The sequence below is a fragment of the Stegastes partitus genome, unplaced genomic scaffold (assembly GCF_000690725.1).
Source record: "Stegastes partitus isolate 25-593 unplaced genomic scaffold, Stegastes_partitus-1.0.2 Scaffold1171, whole genome shotgun sequence".
NCBI lineage: Eukaryota > Metazoa > Chordata > Actinopteri > Pomacentridae > Stegastes > Stegastes partitus.
Genome location: NW_007578902.1, coordinates 64,872 through 77,736, shown reverse-complemented (window position 1 = coordinate 77,736; position 12,865 = coordinate 64,872). Strand labels below are relative to the sequence as shown.

The window sequence follows — 12,865 nt, the reverse complement described above, 5'->3', positions numbered from 1 at the left end:
GTTTTTGTGGTCGTTTTGTGTGTTTTTGTGGTTGTTTTGTGTGTTTTTGTGGTCCTTTTGTGTTTTTGTAATTCTTTTGTGTGTTTTTGTGGTCGCTTTGTGTCCCACTGAAGCGGTTTTGTGGAGACACTCTCCTGACCTTGTGCTGTTTGTCTCCTCCAGCTGTGAGACGAAGCATCAAGAACCTGACGACCGAAGCATCAGCTGCACTGCAGTAACCGAACGGTGAGCAGAAACACCTGAAGCCTTCATCACAAGCTCACCTGTGACTTCACGTTCCTCCTCAATGTCACCGATATCTCTGACTTTATAGCTCACAGTTCATCCAGACGGAGCCCAGAATTTGTTGTGTTTTTACAGAATGTAGTTTCTGCAAACACTCATTTTTATCATTTTGTTCTGGAATAAAGTGATTTTAATTCAAATGATGCAACTTTAAGCTTGGCTTTGCCGCGTCACAGTTAAATAGTTTAATAATCGTTGAAATCAGACGATTATTTCTGTTTTTCTGGCTCACATTTGGTCTCATTTTGGCAGATTTTTAAAACACAACATATTTCTGAAACCCACAAGCAGGTCTGGAGGTCCAGAGGATTGACCTCCGTCTCTTCATGTTGTCTTCTGGACAGTGTTCTTCTGTTTGTGGATCTGACTCTCTTCTTGTAGTTGGTAGCTCAGGCGTTGGTTCTGTGCATTTCTGGTTCTGGTGAACCTTCTGGAGTGTCTGTAGTTCACCGGGTTTGCTGGGCTCTGCCTTCTCTTTCTTTGGGTTCCTGTTGACTCGTCTTATTTGGGCTTCCTCCATGTCACAGACTCACACTGTCGTCTAAATCCATGTTCGTGAGCCCGTAAGGCCTCTGAACGTGGCATCGATGTTCCTCTGTCTGGCCTCTTTGACGCCTCGTCTTCTCACCAGCCCATTCTATCCTTCTGTCTCCTGCGACAGCTGCAACCTCCTGAAGGAGGCGCCCTTCGCCGCCTGCCACAACCTCACCGACCCTGAGCCCTTCGTCACCGCCTGCATCAACACTCTGTGCAAATATCCAGCGGTGGACGATCTGAGGTGCCAGTTCCACGAAGCCTACGCCAGAACCTGCAGCCTGCACAGCAACAGAACCCTGCAGGGCTGGAGGTCCGAGGCCCGGTGCTGTAAGTCCGTTCTCCACTGCACCTCGGTTCTGTTTACCAAGACATGGTGGAGGTAGCAGTGTTAAAAGAACATGGAGAATCCTTCACTGAGGTGTCACAACAAAATTCAAATAGATTTTTAATGTAAAGTCCTTCAAGAAACGGGATGGAGCAACTTTTATAGCATATCTACTAGATAACTGCTATTAGCTAAAGAAGTCTCCCCACAGATCCAGTTAGCGTCTGTGAGCTCCTGATAGCTTCTATTAGCTCCTCTTAGCTTGGCTCACAGTTCACAGCAAAACTCCACAATTTGACAAAAGTGCAGCAAAATTTTTACAATGTTTTACAAAAGTAAAAGAGGAGCAACTTTTATATCATATTTACTACTTCCTGATTGGTCATATTGGCTAAAGAAGTCTCATTTTAGCGCCAGTTAGCTTCTTCGAGTTCCTGATAGTGTGTGCTAGCACCAATTAGCTCCTTTTAGTTTCGGCTAATTAGCTTTTGATAGGTTTATTAAGCTCCAGGTAGCATACAGCTCACGGCAACAGTCCAAAATTAACAGAAATTCAATATTTATACTATGAATATTTTAAATGCAGCGCTCAGAAGAGGAAGGAGAAACTTTTATATGAGATCCACAACCCACAAAAAACTGCTATTAGCTAAAGAAGTCTCCTGTTAGCTTCAGTTAGCTTCTTTGAGCTCCTGGTGACTGGTACTAGAACCTACATGCTCCATTTAACTCTTGCTAATAGGAGCTTAGCCTTCACCTTCCCCTAATCAAAGTGTGTTTTCATCCTTCACAGACTACAGTCTGGTTAGTCTTGTAACCGTCTGCTGCTCTGTTTGTGTTTTTGCGTGTTCAGCGTCTCCTCAGGCCTTCTGTCAGGACACCTTCTGCAGCGATCACGAGTTCTGCGCCAAAAACATCGGCGGCGAAACCAGCTGCTTCTGTCGAGCCACTTTTGCCTCCAAATACAGATCTGCAAACACTTTGGGTGAGGAGGCATCGATTGCTATTGCTGTTAGCTTCTGCTAGCTCCAGCTGTTTCTGGGAAGATCCTGTTAGCTTCAGATGACTCCAGCTTCTGTTGGTCCCACTTAGCTCCTGTTTGCTGCAGATTTCTCCGTTCAGCTCTGGATGGCTCCCAGTTAGCTACAGGAAGCTGCCATTAGCGTCACTGAACCTCCCATTATGGTTCTGCTAGCAGCCTCCTTTAAGTACCTGCTAGCTCCAGTCGGATCTTTCTATCTCCTGTTAACGCTGACAAACTTCAGTTAGCACCTCTTTGTTCTACTCGGTTCTGGTTAGCACCTGTTACTTCCCATTTGCTCCAGCTAGCACCTGTCAACTCCACTTAATGCCTGTTAGTGCCACCAGTTAGTTCCAGATGGATCTTGTTAGCTCTTATTAGCTACAGATAGCCCTTATGTGCACGTAGCTAAAAAAAAAAAAATCTACCACTAGCTTCAGTTAGCTTTGATTGATTGAATAAGCTTCTAATAGTGCCGTAGCTCATTGTCTCTTCTGGTAACTCCTGTTAGCTTCTGCTGGGTCCAGTAAGTTCTGGTTCACTCAGGTTAGCTCCTGTAGCGATTTTTTGGCTCCAGTTGGATCCAGTTACCTTCTATTAGCTTCAGTTAGCACTAAACTTCAGTTAGATCTAGTTAGCTCCTGTTTGCTCCAGCTAGCTTCTGTCAACTCCGGTAGCAATTTTTAGCTCCAGTTGGCTCGTGTTTCCTCCTCTTACTTCCCATTAGCTCCAGTCAGCACGTGTTAGCTCAAATTGGCTTTGGTTAGCTCCTGTTACCACCAATTAGCTTCAGTTAGCACTTGTTACTCCAGTTGGCTCTGATTATGTCCTGTTACCTCCTAATAGCTCCAGTTATTACCTATTAACTCCATCAGGCTCATGTTAGCGCTTAGTGCTAGCTCTAGTTCGCTACAGATAGCTTCTTTGTTGTTTCTTTTAACTCCTGATAGCTTGTTTTATAGACTTCTGTTAGCTGCCATTAGCTCCTGCTTGGTCAGTAGGCTTCAGTTGGCTGGGTTCCAGTTGATGCTAGCAGCAGCTTCGTTTCTCTTGTCAGGCGAGCCGACGGTCTGCGGACAGAACGCTGCTTCGGTTTCTCTGGTCGGCTGTCTGCTGGAAGAAAAAGGCATCGATTACTCTGAATTGCACCTGAACAACCAGAGCTGCACCGGTCAGAGGGACGACCAGACCCACATGGTGACCTTCACCTTCGACAGGACCAACACCTGCGGGACGGTGGTCATGGTGGGCGGTCACACCTCTGCTAACACTCACATCTGTACTGTTTGGCATCATGGAAGCCTGTTTCCAGCAGCCAAATTTTACTTTTCATCTCACATGTTTTGATTAAGTCCAGAATTTGGCTGTAGCAGGAGTTTTCTTGGTGGAAACTGTGTTCCAGACCTCAGTGATATCTCAGGTGGCTTCTTCTAAAGGTGACTTCTTGGTGCAGTAACGCCACACGTTGACCCCCGCAGGCCAACAACAGCCAAATCATTTACAAGAACACCATCAAGACGCCGAACGCCTCCTCGCCTGACGCCATCGTCCGCCACGAACCCGTCAAGATCGACTTCTCCTGCTTCTACAGCCAGCCGGACATCAAGAGCATGGCCTTCAGGATCAAGGACAGGTGAGCTGCTGGACGGGACCAAAACCAAATCTGAAAGAAACTTCTTACGTGACCGGCTCAGTTTCGGGGCTCGTATCAGCCTGTGGGACGGTGGTTGGTCAAAACCAGTTACAGCAGATTTTAGCCACGTGTGTCTTCTTCACGTATTGAATTCCTTCTATATGAAAATCATGTATAACATTAATATTAACATATTTAACGCTTTTAAAATGTAAAATTTCAGATTCTGTTTGCTCGAGGAATTTAAACCATGACGATGCTGAGTGAGTGAACACAGTACATGAATTTGGACGTTTAATCTCCACTTTATGCTGACCAGCAAGACCAGTCTTGGTTATTATGGGAATATAAAGAGCTGGTTGGATGGATGTGGTTTGTTTCCAAATCGTCTGTAAAACACGTGAACATCGATGTCGTTTCTTCATTTAACAGCCAGAACATACATTCACCAGAACAGGAAGTAGTTTTGCCCCAGAGTGAATCGTGTCTGTTAGATGATCCTGGTATCAAATGTGTGTAGAAATGTGATCGTCCATCGTTGTGAGTTTTGTCGTGTCTTTAACGGACGAATAGATCTGAGGATCTAACAGAGCTGCACGCTGAGTGTCTTCTGAACGGTGTTTAGTTTGAGGAACGTGTCGGCTCAGCGTTGACACGTGCAGCCTGACAGGAACCCTGAAACCTCAGCAGCTGTCAGACGAACAAACAGGAGGAATAAATCCGCCCTGGTTTGATTTACAGTCGCTGGTGCAGGACCTTCGCTGTCTGCACTCGTCAGAGCGACGCCGCATCTTCTATTCTGTTCTTTCATGTTTTTATATCTGAGCTGGAATAGTCGAGCGGTAAAGGCACAATGTCAGGCTTTAAATATTTCTGTTGATGCGTTACGATGTTCAAAGTGTGCAGAACGAGTCGGTCTGAACGTTGGCGACTCTGCAGTTTGTTTAGCAGCAGAAACTCTGCAGCGTGTTCTAATTAAATCACTTCTGGCAGCTTTCTGACCAAAGAACAGAGCAAAGTCGTCACAATGCTGCTGTGAGACGGAACTCGTTGTGTTTCTGATGTGGCGCTGACACGAGGATTTCTCGTGATTGTGGGTTAAATTTCACACCTTTTAAACAGCTGACACACTCTGAGGGTCTAAATAAAGAATCAGATGTGAGCTGTTTGTAGCTGATGTTTATGTGTCAGTATGAGGATGTGTTGACTCTGTGGAGTTCTGACCCTGATGTGTTTCCTGTCACCTGGTCGGCTGCTGATTGGCTCCATGATTGTGCACCTGGTACAGCTGCAGAGTAGCTCACCTACAGGGTGGCTCACCTACAGGGTGACTCGCCTACAGGGTGGCTCGCCTACAGGGTGACTCGCCTACAGGGTGACTCCCCTACAGGGTGACTCCCCTACAGGGTGGCTCACCTACAGGGTGGCTCACCTACAGGGTGACTCCCCTACAGGGTGGCTCACCTACAGGGTGGCTCACCTACAGGGTGNCCTACAGGGTGGCTCACCTACAGGGTGGCTCACCTACAGGGTGGCTCACCTGCAGGGTGGCTCACCTACAGGGTGACTCACCTGCGTCGCTGTGCACTGAGGGAAGTCTGCAGCTCTGTAACATGTCAAATAGAAGTATTTAGATTCTCTTTGCTGCACCGTCACTGAGAATAAAGACGTTTTCAAGGTGCAGCTCTGCCTCTGAACTACTGACGTGTGAATATGAAGCCGCGCAGATGTTTGTGGATGAAGAGAAAAGAAGCCAATAAAACATGTAGCAGCTGAGTGACAGAGCAGACGGTGGAGACGCTGCAGCAGCCGTCAGCTGCTTCCTGACGTTTGTTTGTCTGGAGCTTTGACTTCTGCTGGTTGCGACGCTCCAGTCGACCTTCATGTCAAACAGACGACCTGACAGAGTGACGAGTGCCTTTAAGAGTGTGTTTCAATCGGTGTGTGTGTGTGTGTGTGTGTGTGTGTGTGTGCGTGCGTGTGTGTGTGTGTGTGTGTGTGTGTGTGTTCTTGTGTGCAGCTCGGTGATCCAGCAGATCGTATCCGGGTCCTGGAGCTACACCCTGAACATGACGGCCTTCACCGACGCCGGCCGGACGCACAAGATCACATCGAGCACCGAGGTCCGGCTGGAGCAAACGGTCTGGGTGGAGCTGAAGACGACCGGGCTGGAGGAGGGACTGGTCGCCGTGGTGACGGACTCCTGCTGGGCGACCAGCGAGCCGTCGGCCAACGGGAGCCTGAGATACGACCTGATCATCGCAGGGTGAGACACGTGGAGGTTCAGCCAGACGGGGCTAGTTTATAGAGCCAAGACCAGTTAGTGACTCATGTTCCTACTGTGAGCGACAGATTTATAAAACGTGACGTACAGGCGGTTATTCTGGACTCATGTATTTCTGTGCAATTGGATTTTTTTTTTAATGTTACACTGGATTATTAGGAAACTTTTCTTTTTGCATCTTTATAAGCTGAATGTTTGTTGCATAACTTTTTTTTTTTTTAGCATTTTTTTCAACCTGATTTTTTATTTTTTTATTTTTTACTTTATTTATTTACCTTTTTTTTAAACTTGTTTTTCACACTCTACATTTTTTACATGACAATTTTATTTTTTTAAAATATTGAACACTGGATGTTTTTCACAAAACATATTTTTGTTGCACATTGGACTATTATGATTTTTTTTAATTTTATTTATTAATTTTTTTTGCATCTGTATATTTTTTTACATTACTTTTTTTCTTTAGCATTTTTTTTTTCCAAACCGGATTTTTTTCAACTTTATTTATTTACCTAATACCTTTATTTATTTTTCTTTTTATTCTGCGTATTTCAACCTTTTGTCACACTTTTTTTACATGACAATTTTTCGTTTTTTAAGTTTTGCACACATGATATTTTTTACATTACATATTTCTTAGCGCATTAATTTTCATTATTCTTTGTGATTCGTGGCGCTGTAACTGTGTCACAGTTAAGCAGCAGCATTCAGACTGCATTCACACAGTCAGACAGCATTTTTTTAAAAGTAAAGTAAGAAATGTGAAAATATAAAACATAAACATCTTGTAGAAAAAAAACGTGTGCATCCATGAAAACAGTGATTCAGTTTCTTTAGAGATCAATTATTTGGTGTATTAAGAACTATGAAAGCAGTAACTGATGCTGCACATTGATGAACAGGTTCGTGTAAACGTGTGGTTCCAGTGAATAAAGACAGGCATAGATGTTTCCAGACTTTGTAACAGTCAGGAGTTTAAATGAAAGCAGAAGCCGTCAGACTGAGAGCAGATGACGTGGACGCTGTGTTTCTGTGCAGCTGTGCCAACCCTGCAGACGAGACGGTTCAGGTGGAGGCCAACGGACGGGGAACCTCCAACCACTTCTCCTTCAAGATGTTCCAGTTCTCGGGGCACAGCGGCGACATCTACCTGCACTGCAAAGTCAAGCTGTGCGTGAACAAGAGCGGCAGCTGCTCTCCGGTACGCCTCCGGTCACGCTCACGCTACGAGCTGCTGCCAGACGTCCGAACCTTCATCTGAGTGTCTTCTGTTTCTTAAATCCCATCTCAGAGCTGCGGAAAATCCAGCAGAGGACGTCGATCAGCCGAACTGGAACCTGAGGACAGAAACCCAGCCGTCATCACCATGAGCTGGAGCGACTAGGTCAGTGTGTTCTGCTGGTGCTGGTTCTGCTGCAGCGCTGGTGGTGCTAAACTCACTCTGGTGTCTCCTCAGGTCGTCTCCATGTGAGTCGGACTGGTCTGCAGGCGGTGGAGCTCCAGACTTCATCCTGATGAAGAACCTGAACGGACGGACGTCATCGGAACAGATGAGCTCACAGACACAGTTAATAAGTAAACACGAATCTACAGAATCACGTTTTATTCTATTAAATATCATTCAGTTCTGATGTTAGAATGGAGGAATGGTTAATAATAACCAAAGGAGGTGATTTTTTCCTAGTTTTAGTTACTAAAACACTCATTAATGAGGGTTTCCTTTTCTTTGCTCTGTTGATTTTCACATAAAATGAACAAAATCAGCCTTTTTTCTAAATTCAATCCAAATGAAGAAACTGAAACAAGAGGCTCAGTCAGAAGTCCTCCACTGCTTTCATACGTAAGATCAGACACTAACGAACAAGGATGAAATCTGAGCGTGGAAGTCTTTCTTCATTGGGTATTCTGACCAGGCTCATTACTATTAAGACACACTGGGCAGCTGGTTCAGGGTCCAAGAAGCAGTTTTACAGAACATCTAGAAAACCTTCAGCTGTCCAATCAGGAAGAAGCTCGTTTACTCAGGAATGTGGGTTTATTAACGGAGGAGGATCCCTGTGCAGCTGAAGGAAGGTTGAAATATGGAATATAAATCTGCTGAATGTGTGTCCTGTTGAATGATCAATGTGACTTTTTGTTTGTTTAAGCATCGCAAAGACCAAAAAAATAAACCAAACCGGGGCTTGTGGGTAAAAGACAAACCTGAGCTTGTGTGTCATGATGCGTCAGCCTCGTTTTCTCCTCTTAGCTTCTGAACACTTCTGAACTTGAGCATCAGTCTGAACAGAGAAACGAACGACGAAGTCAAAGAACGACGTCGAGACAAACGCGTAAAATTCATGAACAGAAATGTTGAATTTAAATCTAATCCAGCACGACAGCTCTGAAATAAATTGAAGGTTTTGCAGTTTTATGTGTTGAAAATGTGATAATTGTGCTTCGTCTTTACTGCTGAGCTCAGAGTCGTTGGCTCATATTTAACTGTTTCATGTTTTCTCTTTAACATTCGGCTGAAACCAGAAGTTCACATCCACTGTATGTAAAGACACGCACCTTTTTATTCTCACTGTATGACATTAAAACAGACTAAACTCTTATACTACATCCACAGGTGTGCCTCCAATTAACACAGATGTTGTCAATTAACCAATCAAAAGCTTCCAGAGCCATGACATCATCATCTGGGCTTTCCCACATAGTCTGAAGGCATCTTTGTGGATGAAAAATATAAATAATGTTGGTTATCCAAGCTGACCTAAACCAGGAAAAGTTTCATCTGATTTAATGTCAGACGGTGAGAAAAAAAAAAAAGGTTTTGTGTCTTTTTATACAGTGGATGTGAACTTCTGGTTTCGACTGTACAACACCTCAGTAAAACACTTATTATGTTTAGTGTTGAGCTTGTTTTCATCACATGCTTTAATGCAGAAGCTTTATATTTATGTAGTTTATCTAATGAAGTGTCCCGTTACAGTGTTTAGTGACTCAGTTTTCTGTTTGGACAAAGACTTTGTGAATCTTTTAGGTCCCGATTGGTGGATTTGGTTCGTATAAGTACAGTTGTTTGGGCTGCTCTGCACTGGTTTTGTTGTTTCTGATGAAACCTCTGCAGCATGTCAGCTGAAACGCCATCAGAACCAGATTTAAGCACAACGCTCCACTATGAGACGGCAACAGCATTAAATCTGAAGCGTCACAAAACTAGAAAACAGTCGGTCATCACTTATTCTTAAAGCCGTTAAACTGGAGGCAGGTCGACGTTTGATGTTGTTTTTGTGTTGAAAGATGCAGCAGAAACTTACAGTAAGCTCCCACTGTTCCTGTATTTAATGTGTTATTAGTCATTTCGTAGTGTCACAAAGAAAAACAACAGATGTGACATTTACAAAGCGCCCTGTTTAGCTTCAACTACCATTTTTCCCATTAAGGAGAACATGAAGAAAAGTGGGACAATCTGTGTCCGTCTGTTTTGTTTAAGAAATTCTCTGATCTTTTAGCTAAAGTGAGTAAATGAGCGATAGATTGAGCTCGTGTGTGAATCAAACATCGACAACAACCTGATTTTACAAAAAAACAGAAACACGGGGCAAAAATAGAGACGCCACAAAATCTCACAAATGTGTTTCATTAACAGGAGCTGAGCTGTTCCTGGATTCACAGCAGCTAACGGTCCTAACGCCGAATAATGTGGATCTTTTACTCAACCAGTCGACAGGAAGGCGTCGTGTTAAACATGTCAAAGGTTCATTTGAACTGTTTTTGTGTTGTTTTTTTAAAAAGAATTTCCTAAAAATGCAATAAATTATGATTAATGCATAGAAAATAGAGGTGTGTGGCAGTAATAGTCAAAGTTTTAGATCAGGGGTGTCCAATCGTGGACCTGCATGTCTCAGGTGTGTCCTTCTTCCAACACACCTGATTCAAACGATCATCATGAAGCTCTGCAGAAGCCTGATAAGGATCCTGATCATGTGAATCAGGTGTGTTGGAAGAGGGACACATCTGAAACATGCAGGACCAGGACTGGACAGCCCTGTTTTAGATGTTTTAGTAGCAGTTTGAACGCTGGCTGTCCTCCTAACATGAAGTCGTTTTAGTTGTGTAGCGTGAGCGCCCCCTGCAGGCTCAAGCTGTGAACCTGTTCTGTGTCTTTACAGTCAGTGTTGATTTTAAGATGTATTTTCTGTGCGCTGCGTAAATACTTCTTCACTTCTGCTCATACAGGAGAATATTACTGCACCATTTTTAAATTTATCTAAAGTTGCTTCAGTTGTGTTCAAATGACACGATCAGACATCCTGAACATGAACTAAATGGATTTATTTTAAAACCTCTGCAGCTCAGGTTCACTTCAGCAAGTTTTTATATTTTGCATTTTTCCTTTTCTCATTTCTTCTTTTATCCCAACGAACAGGCAGAATATAAACTGTCCTTTTAGGGTCGTAGAAGCTTCTGGATTTACATTTATTACATGTACTATTTAAATTTGTCAGCTAAAGTAACGTAGAGGTTTTAACTGTAATATTTATATTAGTCACATAAATTCATTTAACTAATAATATTCAGGTAAATTCCTATAAAATATAATATTGTGGGCTCTTCACCTTCATGTTTAAACTTGTACGTTCACATTAAAAACATTGTCACTGTAATCAGGTGAATGTATTTAACAAATAATATTATCGGGTCTTAACCTTCATATTTAGGTTATTCAGGTAAATTCATTAAAACATTCCAATATCGTGGGCTCTTAAACGTAATGTTTGGACAAGTTAGTGATAAGAAATAAAGAAAAGATTATAGAATCTTAAATGTGATAAAATAAATAATATTACAGAAGTTTAACCGTAATATTTTTCTACTCAGGTGAGTTTATATAAAACACAATATCTGACCTTTAATATTTAAACTTGGAGTTTAAATCCTTATTTTTAAATTTTCTTTTGCAAATTTTTGACATGATTCTTATTTGTCTGTTAATTAACCCAAACTGATCTGAAATGTATGAATGCATTTCGGTACACGACTAGTTTGGTGCCTCCTATAAAGTCATATCTGATCAGTACTGAGAGAAAGTGAATAATATATATATCGTAGTTTGGGTTTAACGATGACAACGATGCTGCTGCTGTTAAAGAAGCTGCTTCGTGCTTCAGTCCTGTTCAATACATTTGATTATTGTGTAAAAACAAAATGAACAAAGAAAGAGCAGAATGTACATTTATTTATTTACAGCATGATCCGGAGTAAACAGCAAACATCTACGAGGTGAAAACCAGCCGTCAGACATAACGAACTTCTTACTCAGGAGGTTTTTGTCGCCAGGAAGAAGAAGAAAAAGAGACTTTCTGGCTTCTGTGGAACCAAACACACTTCTGTGTGATGCTGCTCTACGTCTGGGTTCAGTCTCTACAGCATCTTGGCCTCGCACGAGTCCGGCTGCAGGATCTTCAGCGTGACAATGAGCCGCACAGATTTCCTGAACCAGGGGTAGAAGAAGGTGTAAATCAGCGGGTTCAGACACGAGTTCAGATACAGCAGCCAAACCTGAGCGGCGGCGGTTTCCGGCGCCACCAGGGCGTCCTCCGCCACCACGCTGAAGTAGTAGTAAGGACACGAGCACAGCAGGAACACCACCACCACCACGCCCAGCGTCCTCGCCGCCTTCAGCTCCGACTTCTTGGCCATCGCCGCCCCTGAATGCTTCACCTGGGACCGAACCGCCTGGGCCTGAGACACCGCCACCACAAACACCCTCGTGTACAGAACCACGATGACCGAAACGGGCCCAAAAAAGGTCACAAAGAGGTCGACAAGTCCGTCAGCGTAATTAACCGTAATCACGCACTCTCCGTGGCAGGAGTTAAACCTGCCCGGCTTTGAGAGCTTGTCCCTCAGCAGCCAGCTGCTGTGGACGGCGGAGAACATCCAGTTGAGGCACACGCTCAGCTGAACCCTTCTCACGCTGACCCTGGTGGAGTAAAACATGGCGTCGCATATGGCCATGTAGCGGTCCACCGAGATGAGCATCATGTTCCCCACCGAGGCGCTGACGAGCAGGAAGCCCAGGAAGAAGTTTGCAGCGCACGCAAAGTCCCCCAGAATCCAGCAGTGTCCGTAGAGGAGGATCTCCACCGGCATCAGCAGGAGGCCCACCAGGAGGTCTGAGACGGCCAGGGACAGGAGGAGGAGGTTGGTGGTGCCGTGAAGCTGCCTGGAGGAGGAAGAGCACCAGCAGTGATACAGGCAGACCTCAACCAACATGTGGAAATACAAAACAGGAAAGAGTCACTAGTTACTGTCTCCAAAGCACCGTAATCATATTCAGCTTGTTAAAGTGTCAGATTTAGGAAAACAGCCACGTCGTCATCAATCTGAACAAAGAAAGCAGGTGAATGTCTACCTGAAGTGTGAGATGGAGACGATGACCAGCAGGTTGAGTGTCACGGTGAGCAGAGAGATGACGGACAGCAGGACGTAGACGGACGTGGCCTCCAGCCGAGGACGCCTCGTCTTGGTGCAGGAGTCGTTGGCGAGGGGGAAGCAGAGCTCAGCTTCTTCCACAGCGTCCATCCTCAGAGAGACAGACGGGCGTCAGCAAAGCTCCTCGTCATGCAGGTCATTTATCTCCATCCTGCCTCCCTCTCTTATGCAAATTCAGAATGTAGATTGTGTCATACATGGTTCAGGCAAGAAGCTCATATTAAGCAGATGGCGTTTTTCTTACCAGAAGTTTACATCCACTGTATAAAAACACACAAAACCTTTTTTTTTCTCACT

General features: G+C 44.1%; 2 protein-coding genes across 2 annotated transcripts in view; one reads left to right on the top strand and one right to left on the bottom strand.

Moving 5' to 3' along the window:
• Positions 1-8,374, top strand: part of LOC103368549 (uncharacterized) — a 14,775-nt gene extending 6,401 nt beyond the window's left edge. The window contains exons 8-16 of the mRNA XM_008296955.1: positions 163-225; positions 947-1,149; positions 2,001-2,132; positions 3,226-3,413; positions 3,647-3,801; positions 5,822-6,067; positions 7,124-7,286; positions 7,377-7,469; positions 7,542-8,374. Coding sequence (XP_008295177.1) covers positions 163-225; positions 947-1,149; positions 2,001-2,132; positions 3,226-3,413; positions 3,647-3,801; positions 5,822-6,067; positions 7,124-7,286; positions 7,377-7,469 — 1,243 coding nt within the window. The 3' untranslated portion in view covers positions 7,542-8,374. The remainder of the gene's footprint in view (positions 1-162; positions 226-946; positions 1,150-2,000; positions 2,133-3,225; positions 3,414-3,646; positions 3,802-5,821; positions 6,068-7,123; positions 7,287-7,376; positions 7,470-7,541) is intronic.
• Positions 8,375-11,494: 3,120 nt separating this feature from the next.
• On the bottom strand, positions 11,495-12,658 carry LOC103368548 (trace amine-associated receptor 13c-like). The gene is made up of 2 exons (XM_008296954.1): positions 12,489-12,658; positions 11,495-12,299 (listed from the first exon to the last, which is right to left on the bottom strand). Exons 1-2 carry the CDS (start codon positions 12,656-12,658, stop codon positions 11,495-11,497), a joined length of 975 nt encoding a protein of 324 aa, XP_008295176.1.
• Between the last annotated feature and the right edge of the window lie 207 nt (positions 12,659-12,865).